Source organism: Triturus cristatus, chromosome 7 (genome assembly GCF_964204655.1).
Source record: "Triturus cristatus chromosome 7, aTriCri1.1, whole genome shotgun sequence".
In the NCBI taxonomy this organism is placed as follows: Eukaryota; Metazoa; Chordata; class Amphibia; order Caudata; family Salamandridae; genus Triturus; species Triturus cristatus.
Window position 1 is genome coordinate 1,879,568,715 of NC_140590.1, and position 15,656 is coordinate 1,879,584,370.

At 47.7% G+C, this 15,656-nt stretch overlaps 1 protein-coding gene across 1 annotated transcript in view; it reads left to right on the forward strand.

Annotated features, from left to right (window-relative positions):
* NOBOX (NOBOX oogenesis homeobox) overlaps positions 1-15,656 on the forward strand; it is a 273,977-nt gene that overhangs the window by 240,005 nt on the left and 18,316 nt on the right. Inside the window, exon 8 of the mRNA XM_085614780.1 lies at positions 14,287-14,652. Coding sequence (XP_085470906.1) covers positions 14,287-14,652 — 366 coding nt within the window. The remainder of the gene's footprint in view (positions 1-14,286; positions 14,653-15,656) is intronic.

The following is a 15,656-nucleotide window of genomic DNA, read 5'->3' on the forward strand; positions in this document are numbered from 1 at the left end:
CGCCAAGGTGCCAGGTCTAACATTCAATCATCCCAATTGATTACCAAACAACTTAGGAAATAATTGTATCACATAAATCTTTTCTTCCCCAGTTGTCAACAAAACATGTTCCTTGGCATTTGTATCCAATATTATTTCAGAGCTCCTTTTTCCCTTCATCCAAGATATATTCAACCTTTTTCTACCACATAACTGGCTATCTTTAAAAGAAAGTTCTGTCTGGACAAAAAACCATCATGGGTAACTTTCCTCCAAAGTAACCTTCTGTTGTACGTCAAGTTGCATTAATCCAGTTTTACCAATTGCTTCCCAGGTTTCCTTGTCAATTAATATATACGGTGAACAAGCATCTCCCCACATCATTATTGTTACACCATAAATTTAAAACTGACATTTTGGTGGTCAATATGGTTTCTCAGTAAAATGACCTAATAGATCACATACCACCAACACTTCAACATCACCCTTTGAATCGGATTCCTCCTGATGTCTTACTTGCTTGCCGTCTTTAGACTGCAATAAATTCACACTACTGTTGCCATCCACCCTTCTACCTTTGAACACTCTCGCAAATTGCCCAACTCTTTTACACATGTAACATTTTACTTTAATTGCTAGACATCTATCAGAAGTGGATAAATATTTGAGATACCACATCTGAAACACATTTTCTTCTCTCCATTTCCAGTAAGCTTATAATTCTTACAATTCTTTATTAAATTATACTAGATGTACCAGGCTCTTCAGCTTTCGTGTTAACTTTAAACATCTTCTGATGCACACTCAATTCCGCCACAACACGTGAAACATTTTTTGTGTCTTGCGCTACAGCAATAGATTTCTCCAGCGACAGTTCTTTCATGCCGAATAACTTCTCTTGAATTTTTTAATTTAAGGTTCTGTTCACCAACTGACCCTGACTAATTTAATCGTGCAAGTCTTTAAAATGACACATACTAGCTAATGTATGCAATGCAGTCACATATTGGTCAATTGGTTTACCTACAGTTTGAGAGAAAAACTTTTGTCTTTCAACTATAGCACTAACCTTTTTACAAAGCGTTTTCTCAAGTCATTCATGGTCATCATATATACATCATCACACGTTTCTTCCATATCAGAATTATCCGCTTCAGGATCTCTCTCCCTACAGCCTGGTAAAGATTTCATGCTTTTCTTCCTTCGACTCCTAAACTGTGCTTAAGAAAAGCTGACATCCTATTAGCAGTAAACACCTCACCACTTATCACTTCCAAATGAGTCTCAAAAGTTTCTTACAGTCCTTCTAAGGCATAATCACCCAGAGAAGAAAGAAACGTTGAGGGTGGGGATACAGACTGCACTTTACCCCAAAAATATATATACTCTACAATTTGTCCACAAAAAAACAAATTAACATAAAAAACTTGGCCATTGTTCTCCAGCTGCTCCAAATATGGTACGTCCTTTCTTTCTGTAGTCAATGCTGGCTCCTCTGAGGAATCTTCTGCAATTACATGTTTTACTTTTTTCTTTTATATTTGAAAGATCAGAATGACTGTTGCAAATCTTTTCCAAAACCAACCTCTCCAGCCAATGGCAACACTCCTTTCCCTGGCCAATGAGAGTACAGTTTCCTTTTGCTGGCCAAGGAGAGTACAGTTCCTGATCCAGTCAGCTCCATGTTTGCATTCTCTACTTGAAAATCACTCCTCCAGTTTACTTGCTCGAAGCTCCTGTCTGGCTGCCACCAAAGCTATCTTACAGACACCTGTATCAGAGCTCCTCTGGCTCACACCAGTGGTATCTCACCGACACCTGTATCAGAGCTCCTCTGGCTCACACCAGTGGTATCTCACAGACACCTGTATCAGAGCTCCTCTGGCTCACACCTGTGGTATCTCACCGACACCTGTTTCAGAGCTCCTCTGCCTCACACCTGTGGTATCTTGCAGACACCTATAGCAGATCAGAGCTCCTGTCTGGCTCACACCGGTGGTATCTTACAGACACCTGTGTCAGAGCTCCTGTCTGGCTCACACCTGTGGTATCTCACATACACCTGTATCAAAGATCCCCTCTGGCTCACACCTGTGGTATCTCACATACACCTGTATCAGAGCTCGGAGCTCCTGTCTGGCTCACAACTGTGGTATCTCGCAGATACCTATATCAGATCAGAGCTCCTGTCTGGCTCACACCTGTGGTATCTCACATACACCTGTATTAGAGCTCCTGTCTGGCTCACACCGGTGGTATCTTACAGACACCTGTGTCAGAGCTCCTGTCTGGCTCACACCTGTGGTATCTCACTTCTCCAGTATTAGGGTGTCTTTCATAGATTCACATGCTTGAATATTCCCCGTCGTCGGAGTGGGAGTCCCACGGTAAATAAAATAGCAATATATATATATATAGTAAAATATATACATAAGTAATCACATAATTAGCGTATATAGGTGTAAAACACACATAGTGTACCTATAAGAGAAAAACTCCATAGGAATACAATGGAGAGAGACAAAAGACCTTTGTAGTCTATCTCTGTCATTATGTAAGTCCGAACTCCAGCCAATCAGGCGTCAGCCCCTCTCTAGAACCTTCTCCTCAGAGCTTCTCACCTCAGATTTTCTACCGCACGTCGTGTGACAGGGAGTCTCCCTGAGCTCTGCTCAGTTTTTGTCAGTGAGGATGTCTTCTAGTAAGAAATCTTTGTTTAGACCATGTTCTTCATGTGGAAAGCTGCGTTTGTTCTCTGAGGACCCACACAGTAAGTGTATTTACTGTTTATACCCAGACCATGAAGTGGCAAAATGTAAATTTTGTAGAACTTTTTCTACAAAAACTCTAAAGGACAGAGAAGGCCGCCTGTTATTATGGCTACAGAGACTGAAGGACAAGGATAACCCACTCTCTGATGTGGAAAGTCTCTTTTCTGGTCGTTCTCAACCAGCCTCTAAGCGCAGTAGTGTGCAGGAGTTACCATCTCCTTTCCTGAAGAAAAAGAAGCTATCTTTGCCTCTGACAACTGCCACTTCTGTTGTCTCACCTACTGCTTTGTCGCCTAAGGGACACTGTTCTCAGGCTGCTGAGGCGTCTACTTCCCATTCCTCAGGGAAACAATTGTCAGCCTCGTCGACGATACTCCCGACGACGAGATCTGCTGTTTCTACCTCGTCGACGGTGACTCTGACGACGACGTCAGCTTCTTCGTCGTCGACGAGCGTTCTGTCGACGTTATCCTCGTCGACGATTACCATCAGTTCTTCAAGGGCGGTGACTTCTGTTTTGCCCATTACTTCGACGTCGACGAAGAAGGTAAAGGTTCCGTCGACGAAGATTGTGTCGTCGACGAAGACGTCGTCGAGCTCGTCTACGCCCACTCCGTCGACGAAGAAAAAGAAGATCCCGTCGACGACACTGTCGACGGTGGTTCCATCGACGAAAGCCTTGTCGACGAAGACCTCGACGACGGCTCCGTCGGCAGCGGCCCCGTCGACGGTGGCTCCGTCGACGGTGGCCCCGTCGACGGCGGCTTCGTCGACGGCGAATCCGACGACAGCGATTTTGTTGCCACAGACTCCGTCGACGATAATTCCGCCGACCATCATTCCGTCGACGACGGCTCCGTCGACGAGTACATCTCCACAGACATTCGTAAGGGTACGAATAAGCAGTGTTGCGTCTACCCAGAAAACAAGAAGGGAACAACTACCTCAGCTAGCTTCAGCGTCGGTTTCATCTTTAACTGGAGTTTCTTGGACACCATTACCTCCTACTGTGGGCCCGGATAGCCAGGAACACAATATTCCTGTGGGAGATGCACAGCCTCCCTCACCATTATTCGCTACGGATTCGGATCAGGAGTCCGAGGGGTTACCGGAGTCTTTTGGAACGGCACAAAGTCCGTCCGACTTAGTTATTAAGTGCCAGGATGTCAGTAGTGAAGATGAAGATCCGGTTTACATACACCAGGCCCCTCCGAAGCATAAAACGGCGACTCTTCCTTTGTCGCTCATTACTAATCTCCAACGCATGTTGGACGACTACAACCAACGGTTCCCTCTATCCCCTCAACGTTCAGAGGTTCCGTCAACCCCGGTGATTCCGGCAATTATTCCACCGGTACCTATTGTAAATCCTGCTCCTCAGATGCCGCCTGTACCTCCAAGACAGGTTCCGGAAAGGTTGTTGCCTCATTATGAGCCTGTAGAGGAAGGCCCTCAGGACACAGAAGAGGGTGAAATCCCAGATGATGATGGGGATGTAGATGACAATGATGATGATATGGCGGAGTGGGACAATTACCAGGCACAAACACCATCCCCCTCACAGATAGTAACAGGGGATTCACCTCCAGTGGACATAGCCAATTTTCACCAACTGATGGAAAGGGCATCACACCGTTTTAAGTTAACAACGGAGCGCAGGGAGGAAGATTGCTTCCTTTATGATTTCAAGAATCAACCTTACAAACAGACTCATGCTATTCCCATAGTTAAGTTTATTTGGGAAGAAGGCAAGAAATTAATGCAGACACCGAATACCTTGCCAGCACAGGTGCCTCGATTAGAAAAGAAATATAAGGCACCAATAGGAACCCCAGCATGCCTCACGGGTCAGGCTAAACCTGAGTCTGTCGTTACGCAGGCAGCGCAACGTAAGGCGAAAAATCCTGCATCTTCTATCACCTCACCTCCGGATCGTGACGGACGTCGGATGGATGCCATAGGGCGTAAATTCTCTTCTATGGCCTCTACTGTGGTTAGAGCAGCTAATGCCTTGGCCATCTATAGCTCTATAGCTCTATAGCTGGCAGCTGATCTGTGCATGTTCTTAATGCACTGCAGGAACCGAGCTGCTGCTCGTTTTTAATATTGCCTCGTTTGTGTCATTTATTTTAAATTCCTCATTTATTATACCCTGCTTTTAACTAGCGCTTATTGCACCTGGCCCTTACTTGCATTTAAATTGGGACACCCACCGCTGTTTGGCGGGTCCGCTTCCCGGCGCAGGTCCGTTTTCAGCGCCATCTTGGATGGGGATGGCTCAACACTAACGCTGATTGGCTGGTATCGCGCTCTAGTCGCCAGGAGGACGCTAGGCGGATACTTAAGAGAGGTAAATCTCCTGCTCTCTCTCTATAGCTGGCAGCTGATCTGTGCATGTTCTTAATGCACTGCAGGAACCGAGCTGCTGCTCGTTTTTAATATTGCCTCGTTTGTGTCATTTATTTTAAATTCCTCATTTATTATACCCTGCTTTTAACTAGCGCTTATTGCACCTGGCCCTTACTTGCATTTAAATTGGGACACCCACCGCTGTTTGGCGGGTCCGCTTCCCGGCGCAGGTCCGTTTTCAGCGCCATCTTGGATGGGGATGGCTCAACACTAACGCTGATTGGCTGGTATCGCGCTCTAGTCGCCAGGAGGACGCTAGGCGGATACTTAAGAGAGGTAAATCTCCTGCTCTCTCTCTATAGCTGGCAGCTGATCTGTGCATGTTCTTAATGCACTGCAGGAACCGAGCTGCTGCTCGTTTTTAATATTGCCTCGTTTGTGTCATTTATTTTAAATTCCTCATTTATTATACCCTGCTTTTAACTAGCGCTTATTGCACCTGGCCCTTACTTGCATTTAAATTGGGACACCCACCGCTGTTTGGCGGGTCCGCTTCCCGGCGCAGGTCCGTTTTCAGCGCCATCTTGGATGGGGATGGCTCAACACTAACGCTGATTGGCTGGTATCGCGCTCTAGTCGCCAGGAGGACGCTAGGCGGATACTTAAGAGAATCATGCAGACGCGCTGCGGATACGCGCTGCGGGGACGCCAGACTGACGCCGGAGTTACGCCAGAGTTCAGCCCGTCTGCGCCCGTCCGCGTTGAGGACGCGCTGCAGGACGGGCTGGACCCTGGGCCCTCCGACGTTCATCCTTCCCCTCCATTAGAGATTCTGTATGGTACTCTTCTTTCTTTGAGACCTCGTGCACTTTGTTGCCATCACCGGCTTAGACCTGAAGTCCTGAGCCGGGCCCGTTTATGTCCCTCTTGCAATAGCTTTTTTACTCGTCCTACTCAATCCGGTACTCGTGCTACCCCTCTTCAGTCTACCAGCCACATCTGTCAACCCAAACAGGGTTTTTTGGTCAATGCTCGTTCCCTGATTAAACATGGGATCGAATTTCATGATTTCGTCAGTTTGAGGAATCCAGACTGGGTCTTTGTCACTGAAACTTGGGCTTCTGAGTCCGCTGGTCATGATTTGCTTTTGGCTATACCTGAAGGATACACCTTTCTAAGATTAGACAGAGAACGTTGTAGAGGAGGTGGAATAGCCATTCTTTTTAAATCTACTCTCTCCTGCATAATAAAACCTGTATCAGTTTCTACAGATCCTTTTGAAGCGCTTTATTTTTGTATTACGCACACTCCGGTGAGCTCTTTTTCTGGCATATTACTCTATAGACCCCCTGGGTCTAGAGTCAACTTCTGCCCAGAACTTTTTAGAATTTTAGAACCCTATTTTGGTAGGCCTTACTTTACCATTTTGGGCGACATCAATTTCCATTTAGAGGATTCTATATCAAAAGACACCTCCTCTCTGATTAATTCCTTGGAGGCATGTGATTTTGTCCAACTCGTTCTTCATCCGACCCACCAGGCGGGGCACACTCTTGACGGGATCTTCACCAACGATTCCAGACTAGAAGTCGGTTTGCCGGTACCAATCACATGGTCTGACCATTTAGCAGTCCCGCTGTCCCTAGACATTTCCTGTCCTGATGTCACGGCTGACACCGGTAAAAAACAATCTAAAAGGAGCTTTAAAAATTTTACTAAGGAGACACTTGCACCTTTTATCCGCAACATCAGTATTTCAACTAAACAGAAGGTTGATGACTCGGCTCAAGATTTAACTGATGCCATTATCAAAGCTGCTGATGAGCTAGCCCCCCCTTCCTTTAAATCTGCAGCTAGACTGAAGCCATCCGCCCCTTGGTTCTCTGCCGATCTGCGGTTGCTCAGACAAAAATGTAGACAGAAGGAACGTGGCTGGCGTAAATCTTGGGATTTAAAAGATAGAGAAGGCTATAAGAGTCTACTACGGGAGTATAGAAAGCGAATCATTAAGGAAAAACAGGACTATTTTTCTAACTTAACCTGTTCGTTAACATCCTCCAGAGAGCTTTTTAAAATTGTAGACTCCCTTTGCTCCCTTCAGGTTCCTGATCCAGTAGTTGCTTCCCAGGAGCTATGTGACGATATATCGAACTTTTTTTATACAAAGATAGACGATATTTACACAGCCCTAAAGACGCAGAGGAACTCACTCAGTTTGGAGGATTCCGTGCAAATCACACGATTGGAGGCCTGGAATGTAGATTCCCCTCAGTCCCTTGAACACTTCCCGGCTCTTACGCTAGAAGATCTCAACAGCCTGTTGGATAAAACTAAATCTTCATCTCCCCTTGACCCACTGCCCCTCAAGGTGCTTAAAAACTGCAGAGAAATCATTCTTCCTCCGATGCTTGAGGTAATGAATGGAGCCTTGGAACAGGGCATTTTTCCATCACTTTGGAAGAGAGCCATCGTAAAGCCGCTTTTGAAAAAGACCACCTTGGACCCTGGAGTGCTGAAAAATTTTAGACCCATCTCTCTGCTGCCAGCCCCTGCTAAGATGTTGGAGACCCACTTGAACTTCCATCTTTCGAACTTCCTCGACGCCTCTGGCTTCTTGGATGGGTCCCAACACGGCTTTAGAAAGCTACATAGCACGGAGTCTGCATTGACAAAAGTCATGGATAACATCCGCAGAAAAGTAGATTTGGGTCTTACCTCCGTACTGGTGCTGCTTGATCTTTCAGCAGCTTTCGACACCCTGTCTCCCCTGACTTTAACATCCAGGTTAAGGGAGGCAGGGGTAGTCGGACCAGCGCTCAGTCTCATGAGCTCCTTCTTACAACATCGAGAGCAACGTGTCATGCTAGGTGAATACCTCTCCCCTGTCAAGTCGTTGCAATGTGGGGTGCCACAGGGGTCGGCACTGAGCCCGACCCTGTTTAACATCTATGTGGCCCCCCTTGCAAGACTTGTAAGATCTCAGGGGATGGAGGTAGTGTCGTATGCGGACGACACGCAGATTATGGTATCCCTGACCCACTCTGTCAGTAAAACTGCCTCTAACTTTAGGGCCTGCATGCAACTTGTTGCAGATTGGATGGTCTCCAACTCCCTAAAGTTGAACGGGGACAAGACAGAGGTCCTGGTCTTTGGCAAGGACCAGGACATATGGTCAGATGACTGGTGGCCCCCCTCTTTAGGCAGCTGCCCTATACCTACCAAATCTGCTAGAAACCTAGGTGTCATCTTTGACACCCAGCTCTCCATGGAGCTACAGGTGAATAGAACGGTGGCGACCTGTTGGGGTGTCATCAAGACCCTAAAAAGGATTGTGAATTATTTGTCCCCTCAGGCGCGGAAACAGGTGGTGATTGCCCTTGTTGGCTCAAGGCTCGATTACTGTAACTCTGTGTACGCCGGGGCCAACAAGGGCTTGCTCCAGCGTCTACAGGTCATACAGAACGCTGCAGCGCGGTTTGCCCTCGCTTTGCCCTGGTTGTCATCAATGACCTTAGCGAGGAAGAACCTCCATTGGCTCCCCATTCCGTCAAGGATCACTTTCAAACTTCTTTGCCTTACATTTAAGGCTCTAACTGCAGGCTCGGCTGATGCTCTTGGTTCATTACTTACCAGATATGTTCCGAGTAGATATTTACGTTCCAGCGAGCAACACCAACTGGTAATCCCCAGAGCCAAGAAGGTTAGATGGGGGTCCAAAGCTTTTTCCATATTGGCACCTCTAATGTGGAATTCACTCCCCCTTGAAATCAAACGACTTCCTTCCCTTGACCTCTTTAGGAAGTCCTTGAAAACTTGGCTCTTTATTAAGGCATACCAGTAGGTTCTGTTTCTGTCTGCTATCAGCTCTATATTTTGGTTTAGGCGCCTTGACGCCCACTGGGCATAGTTGCGCATTATAAATAATATTTCATTCATTCATTCATCTTGGGACGATATGACAGACAAGTATGGGCTGATATTTCGGATGTGGTTCAGGAGTTGCCAGAGCCATCTAAGGTGGAGGCAATGAAGTTGCTCCAAGAGGGAGAAGCGGCATCGGCGGAAATAATCGATTGTGCAGTAGACATCGCCTGCATGGGATTCCGTCAGCTTGCCGGAGCGGCTGTTCTGCGTAGGCAAGGATGGTTAAAATCAACATCCTTTCGTCAGGAGGTTCAGTCCATGATCCTTAACATGGCATATGACGGCGAGTCGTTATTTGGGAGCCACGTCGATGAAGCTCTACAGTCCATAAAGAAGGATACTGAGACAGCTAGATCGTTAGGAAACCTTCAATTTCAGAGGAGTAATTTTCGTGGTGCACGCGGACGCGGCACCTCCTCAAGTTTTCGAAGAGACAATAAACAATACAAACCTTACAATCAAGGGTCCAACCGTTACTCTTATGGCCAGCAACAGCAAACATCACGACAGCAAACCTCCAAGTCATATAGAGGAAAATCCTCATACAGAGGAACCGCATCAAAGAGACAGTGACTCTTACCAGACGGACAAGGTTGGAGGTCGAATCTCTCTGTTCTTTTCCCAATGGTCCTCCATCTCAAAGGACCGTTGGGTTTTGGACATTGTGAAAAAGGGACACGCCTTAGAATTCACCAAATTCCCTCCTCCCACTCCACCCTCCGGACCGCCACCAGCTCACATGAAAGAACTGTTGCATCAAGTTCGACTTTTAAGGCAAAAAGGAGCTATAGAATTGGTACCAGTGTCTCAGAAGGGAAAAGGTTTTTATTCCCGGTTCTTTTTGATCACAAAGAAAAACGGAGAGTGGAGGCCCATCCTCGATCTAAGGGCACTAAACAAATATATAAAGAGCCAATCCTTCCGTATGATGACGCTAGTAGACATCTTGCGCTTACTCTTGCAGGAAGATTTTCTGGCGACGATAGATCTCCAGGATGCCTATTTTCATATCCCTATTTTACAGCGGCATCGAAAGTTCCTGCGTTTTCGAGTGGGTCAACACGATTACCAATTCAAAGTGTTACCATTTGGCCTGCGCTCGGCCCCTCGAGTGTTCACGAAGGTACTAGCTCCAGTAATAGCGTTTTTGCGACTCCAGGGAGTGCAAATATTTCCATACCTGGACGATTTTCTCCTGAAATCTCAGTCAAGCACTCACCTGCGACAACACACTCTTCTGTGCCAGAACGTGTTTCGCTCTTTAGGCCTGTCCGTAAATGCGGAAAAATCCCAACTTCATCCGTACCAACAAAGAGATTTTCTGGGAGCAACTCTGGAAACTGTGTCAGCAAAGGCATTCCTCTCCCAGGAGCGTCTAAAAAAGATGCTGCGACTGGTGGCTCTGATCAGATCAAAAGAGTCAGTTTCTGTGAGACTATTAAAATCATTTCTGGGGATGGCGTCATCATCCATTGCCTTGATCCCTCATTGCCGGCTGAGGACACGTCCTATCCAGGAAGCTCTGGATGCTCAGTGGCGTCAGGTAACGGGATCTTTCCACGACATGATATGTGTCACAGATCAAATGAAGTCAGCACTCGCATGGTGGGCAATTCCAGCCAACTTGACGGAAGGCATGTCCTTTCTGTCGCTGCCACCGGACAGGACACTCACAACAGACGCCTCATTGGAGGGATGGGGCGCACATTTGGAGGATCTCTCTGTGAAGGGAAGATGGTCAACACATCAAAGATCTTGGCACATCAACAAGTTGGAGCTGATGGCGATTTTTCTGGCTCTAAAATCATTTCTACCTTTGCTCCAAGGAGAGTCAGTGCTAATACAGACAGACAACACAACCTGTATGCACTATGTGAACAAACAGGGCGGAACAAAATCCCCAAGTCTCTCCAGGTTAGCTCAAAGAATTTGGGACTGGTCTCTCAGTCATCAGATCATGATTACGGCAGTACACCTGCCAGGAGTATCCAATGTCCTAGCGGATTCCCTAAGCAGGTCCTCCTCGTCGACCCACGAGTGGGAGTTACACCAACCCACTCTAGAGAGGATATTCCAACTATGGGGCCGTCCGCAACTCGATCTCTTTGCTACGCCAGAGAACAGGAAATGCCGAAATTACGCAAGCTGGCATCCCCACAAGGAATCACAAGGGAATGCCCTTTTGATAAACTGGTGCAATCTATTTGCGTACGCCTTTCCTCCAATACCCCTCATACCTCGGGTTCTTTGGAAGATGAGGAGACAACCTTGCCACCTGATCCTAATAGCCCCGCGCTGGCCACGGCAAGCGTGGTTCTCAGAACTGCTCCTCCTGTCCCAATGCCAACCAATCCTCCTGCAACATCGGACGGATCTGCTCACAATGAGCGAAGGGAGAGTTTGTCATCCAAATCCCTCCTCACTGAGCTTATCGGCCTGGAACCTGAACACCATGAGTTCGCCCACCTAGACATCCCGCAGGATTGTAGGGATATTTTGGCCCAGGCAAGAGCACCCTCTACAATCAGGACGTACAAGTTCAAATGGAAACGATTCTGCCATTGGTGTGCTGCTAACGGAGTCCATCCGATACATTCCACGGCAGAGCAATTGCTACCATTCTTCCTGCACCTAGCCAGTTCTGGACTGTCGCATGCAACCCTAAGGGTTTTTCTAGCAGCTATTTCCCGTTTCCGGCAAGATGGATCAAGTTCCCTTTGTTCCTCAAGAATAATCCGCCAATTCTTTAAAGGCTTATTCCGAAAATTTCCGCCAGTTCGGCGTCCTCCTCCTTTGTGGCACCTCAACGTTGTGTTAGCACAATTGATGAGACCTCCGTTCGAGCCCATTCACAAGGCCGACCTAAAATATCTCACTTGGAAAGTAGCCCTACTTCTGGCACTAACGTCTTCACGTCGTGTCAGTGACATCCATGCTTTTACCATCAAACCTCCGTTCCTGCAGTTCAAACCGGATGCTGTAGTGTTACGCACCAATCCATCATTTCTACCCAAGGTGCCTACTGACTTTCATATTAATGAGCCAGTAATATTAAAGACCTTTTTTGCCAATCCTCAGACACCTGCAGAACAAAGATTACATTCTTTGGACGTGAAGCGGTGTCTAAAGTTCTACATCAGTAAGACAGCTTCTTTCCGGAAATCCGATCAACTTTTTATAGCATATGGACGCTGTCATAAAGGACGTCAGGTTACTAAACCAACGATTGCACGCTGGATCTCGGCAGCTATTGTCTTTTGTCACCAAAGGGCAAATAAGCCTCTGCAGTCTCCAGTGAGGGCACACTCCACCAGGGCAGTCTCATCATCTACTGCCTTATTTGCTGGAGTATCTTTGCAACACATCTGCAGAGCAGCTACGTGGTCGACCAGACACACGTTTACTAAGCACTACTGCTTGGCAACTTTAAGCGAGGAGGATGCTGCAGTGGGACAGGCAGTGCTGCGCAATCTTTTTAAGTAAGGTGAGCCTCTTCCTCCCACCTCCATATTGTTTCCATTTATATATATATTATGCATTTACAATGTTACAGTTGTTCGATACTGTTTTCATGCATAAGAAGATTGATTATCTTATATATATTTTGAATCTATTTTGACATGGAAACAATGGTGATTGTTACTGCTAACTATTCTATATTCAAGCATGTGAATCTATGAAAGACACCCTAATACTGGAGAAGAACAATTGTTACTTACCTGTAAACAGGTGGTTCTCCAGTATTGGTGTCTTTCATAGATTCACATGCGACCCTCCCTCCTCCCTTCAGAGGCTCTCTTCTCCTCATACACTCTAAAGTCACTTTGGTGCTACGAAAATCTGAGGTGAGAAGCTCTGAGGAGAAGGTTCTAGAGAGGGGCTGACGCCTGATTGGCTGGAGTTCGGACTACAAAGGTCTTTTGTCTCTCTCCATTGTATTCCTATGGAGTTTTTCTCTTATAGGTACACTATGTGTGTTTTACACCTATATACGCTAATTATGTGATTACTTATGTATATATTTTACTATATATATATATATATTGCTATTTTATTTACCGTGGGACTCCCACTCCGACGACGGGGAATATTCAAGCATGTGAATCTATGAAAGACACCAATACTGGAGAACCACCTGTTTACAGGTAAGTAACAATTGTTCATACACCTGTATCAAAGATCCCCTCTGGCTCACACCTGTGGTATCTCACATACACCTGTATCAGAGCTTGGAGCTCCTGTCTGGCTCACACCTGTGGTATCTCACATACACCTGTATCAGAGCGCCAGTCTGGCTCGCACCTATGGTATCTCACCGACACCTGTATCAGAGCGCCAGTCTGGCTCACACCTGTGGTATCTCACAGACACCTGTATCAGAGCTCCTGTCTGGCTCGCACCTGTGGTATCTTACAGACACCTGTATCAGATCAGAGCTCCTGTCTGGCTCACACTTGTGGTATCTCACAGACACCTGTATCAGAGCTCCTGTCTGGCTCGCACCTGTGGTATCTCACAGACACCTGTATCAGAGCTCCTGTCTGGCTCGCACCTGTGGTATCTCACAGACACCTGTATCAGAGCTCCTCTGGTGCTCACACTTGTGGTATCTCACAGACACCTGTTTCAGAGCTCCCCTCTGGCTCACACCTGTGGTATCTCACCGACACCTGTATCAGAGCTCCTCTGCCTCACACCTGTGGTATCTTGCAGACACCTATATCCGATCAGAGCTCCTGTCTGGCTCGCACCTGTGGTATCTCGCAGACACCTGTTTCAGAGCTCCTCTGCCTCACACCTGTGGTATCTCACCGACACCTGTATCAGAGCTCCTGTCTGGCTCACACCTGTGGTATCTCACAGACACCTGTATCAAAGCTCCTGTCTGGCTCACACCTGTGGTATCTCACAGACACCTGTATCAGAGCTCCTGTCTGGCTCACACCTGTGGTATCTCACAGACACCTGTATCAGAGCTCCCCTCTGGCTCACACCTGTGGTATCTCACAGACACCTGTATCAGCTCCTGTCTGGCTCGCACCTGTGGTATCTCGCAGACACCTGTATCAGCTCCTGTCTGGCTCGCACCTATGGTATCTCGCGTACCACTGTATCAGAGGTCTTGTGGGGCTCTTGTTCCTTCCCCAGCTCTCTTTGCCCCTGTGTGCCCCTGACCTCCTCTTTCCTCTGACTTCCTATCTCAGTGCACACTCCTCTTCACCTTTCCTTATCTCATCCCTTGCCCTGTCTTTGTTTCCCCCAGGGAGCATAGCAGCCTTCCAGGCAGTTCCATGGACCGACCTCTACATACAACGGGCCCCTTTCACTGGCCAGCTGTGCCAACGGGGCACACAGTTTGCAGGGCCAAGCTGTCGGTACTCCACAGACCACGGGCTCTACACACAGGCAGCCACTGGCCCCACGCACCCCGCTCCACGCTTCTTTCCATTGGTGAAGGGAAACACATCTGCAGGGACGGAAACAGTGCCCACGATGCAGGCAACCCACCCAAGAACAACTCAAGCCCAGAGCACTTACCAGGCCCAGCATGGGCAGCTGGCAGAGTACAGCATCGCTGATGCAGAGAAGGCTGGTACCCAGGCCACCCAGGAGGGCGAGGCCAAGGCTGGTGAGTCCCTCAACTGCAAGTATCAACAGAGAGTGTGATGAGCTGTGGGTTCAGTAGGCTGATGTGGGATTGGTGAGTTCCTTCACATCTGCCAGGTGTCAACAGAGGGTGTGAATAGAGGTGGGTTCTGCCAGCTGAGATGAGTGTGGGAGGGTCATTCACAGCTGCCAGGTGTCAACAGAGAGTGAATAGATGTGGGTTCTGCCAGCTGAGATGAGTGTGGCAGGGTCATTCACATCTGCCAAGTGCCAACAGAGAGTGTGAATAGATGTGGGTTCAGCCAGCTGAGATGAGTGTGGGAGGGTCATTCACATCTGCCAGGTGTCAACAGAGAGTGAATAGATGTGGGTTCTGCCAGCTGAGATGAGTGTGGCAGGGTCATTCACATCTGCCAAGTGTCAACAGAGAGTGTGAATAGATGTGGGTTCTGCCAGCTGAGATGAGTGTGGGAGGGTCATTCACATCTGCCAAGTGTCAGCAGAGAGTTTGAATAGATGTGGGTTCTGCCAGCTGAGATGAGTGTGGGAGGGTCAGTCACATCTGCCAAGTGTCAACAGAGAGTTTGAATAGATGTGGGTTCTGCCAGCTGAGATGAGTGTGGGAGGGTCATTCACATCTGCCAAGTGTCAACAGAGTGTGAATAGATGTGGGTTCTGCCAGCTGAGAGGAGTGTGGCAGGGTCATTCACATCTGCCAGGTGTCAACAGAGGGTGTGAATAGATGTGGGTTCTGCCAGCTGAGGTGGGATTGGTGGGGTCATTCACATCTGCCAGGTGTCAACAGAGAGTGTGAATAGATGTGGGTTCTGCCAGCTGAGATGAGTGTGGGAGGGTCATTCACATCTGCCAGGTGTCAACAGAGGGTGTGATGAGATGTGGGTTCAGCCAGCTGAGATGAGTGTGGGAGGGTCATTCACATCTGCCAAGTGTCAACAGAGTGTGAATAGATGTGGGTTCTGCCAGCTGAGAGGAGTGTGGCAGGGTCATTCACATCTGCCAGGTGTC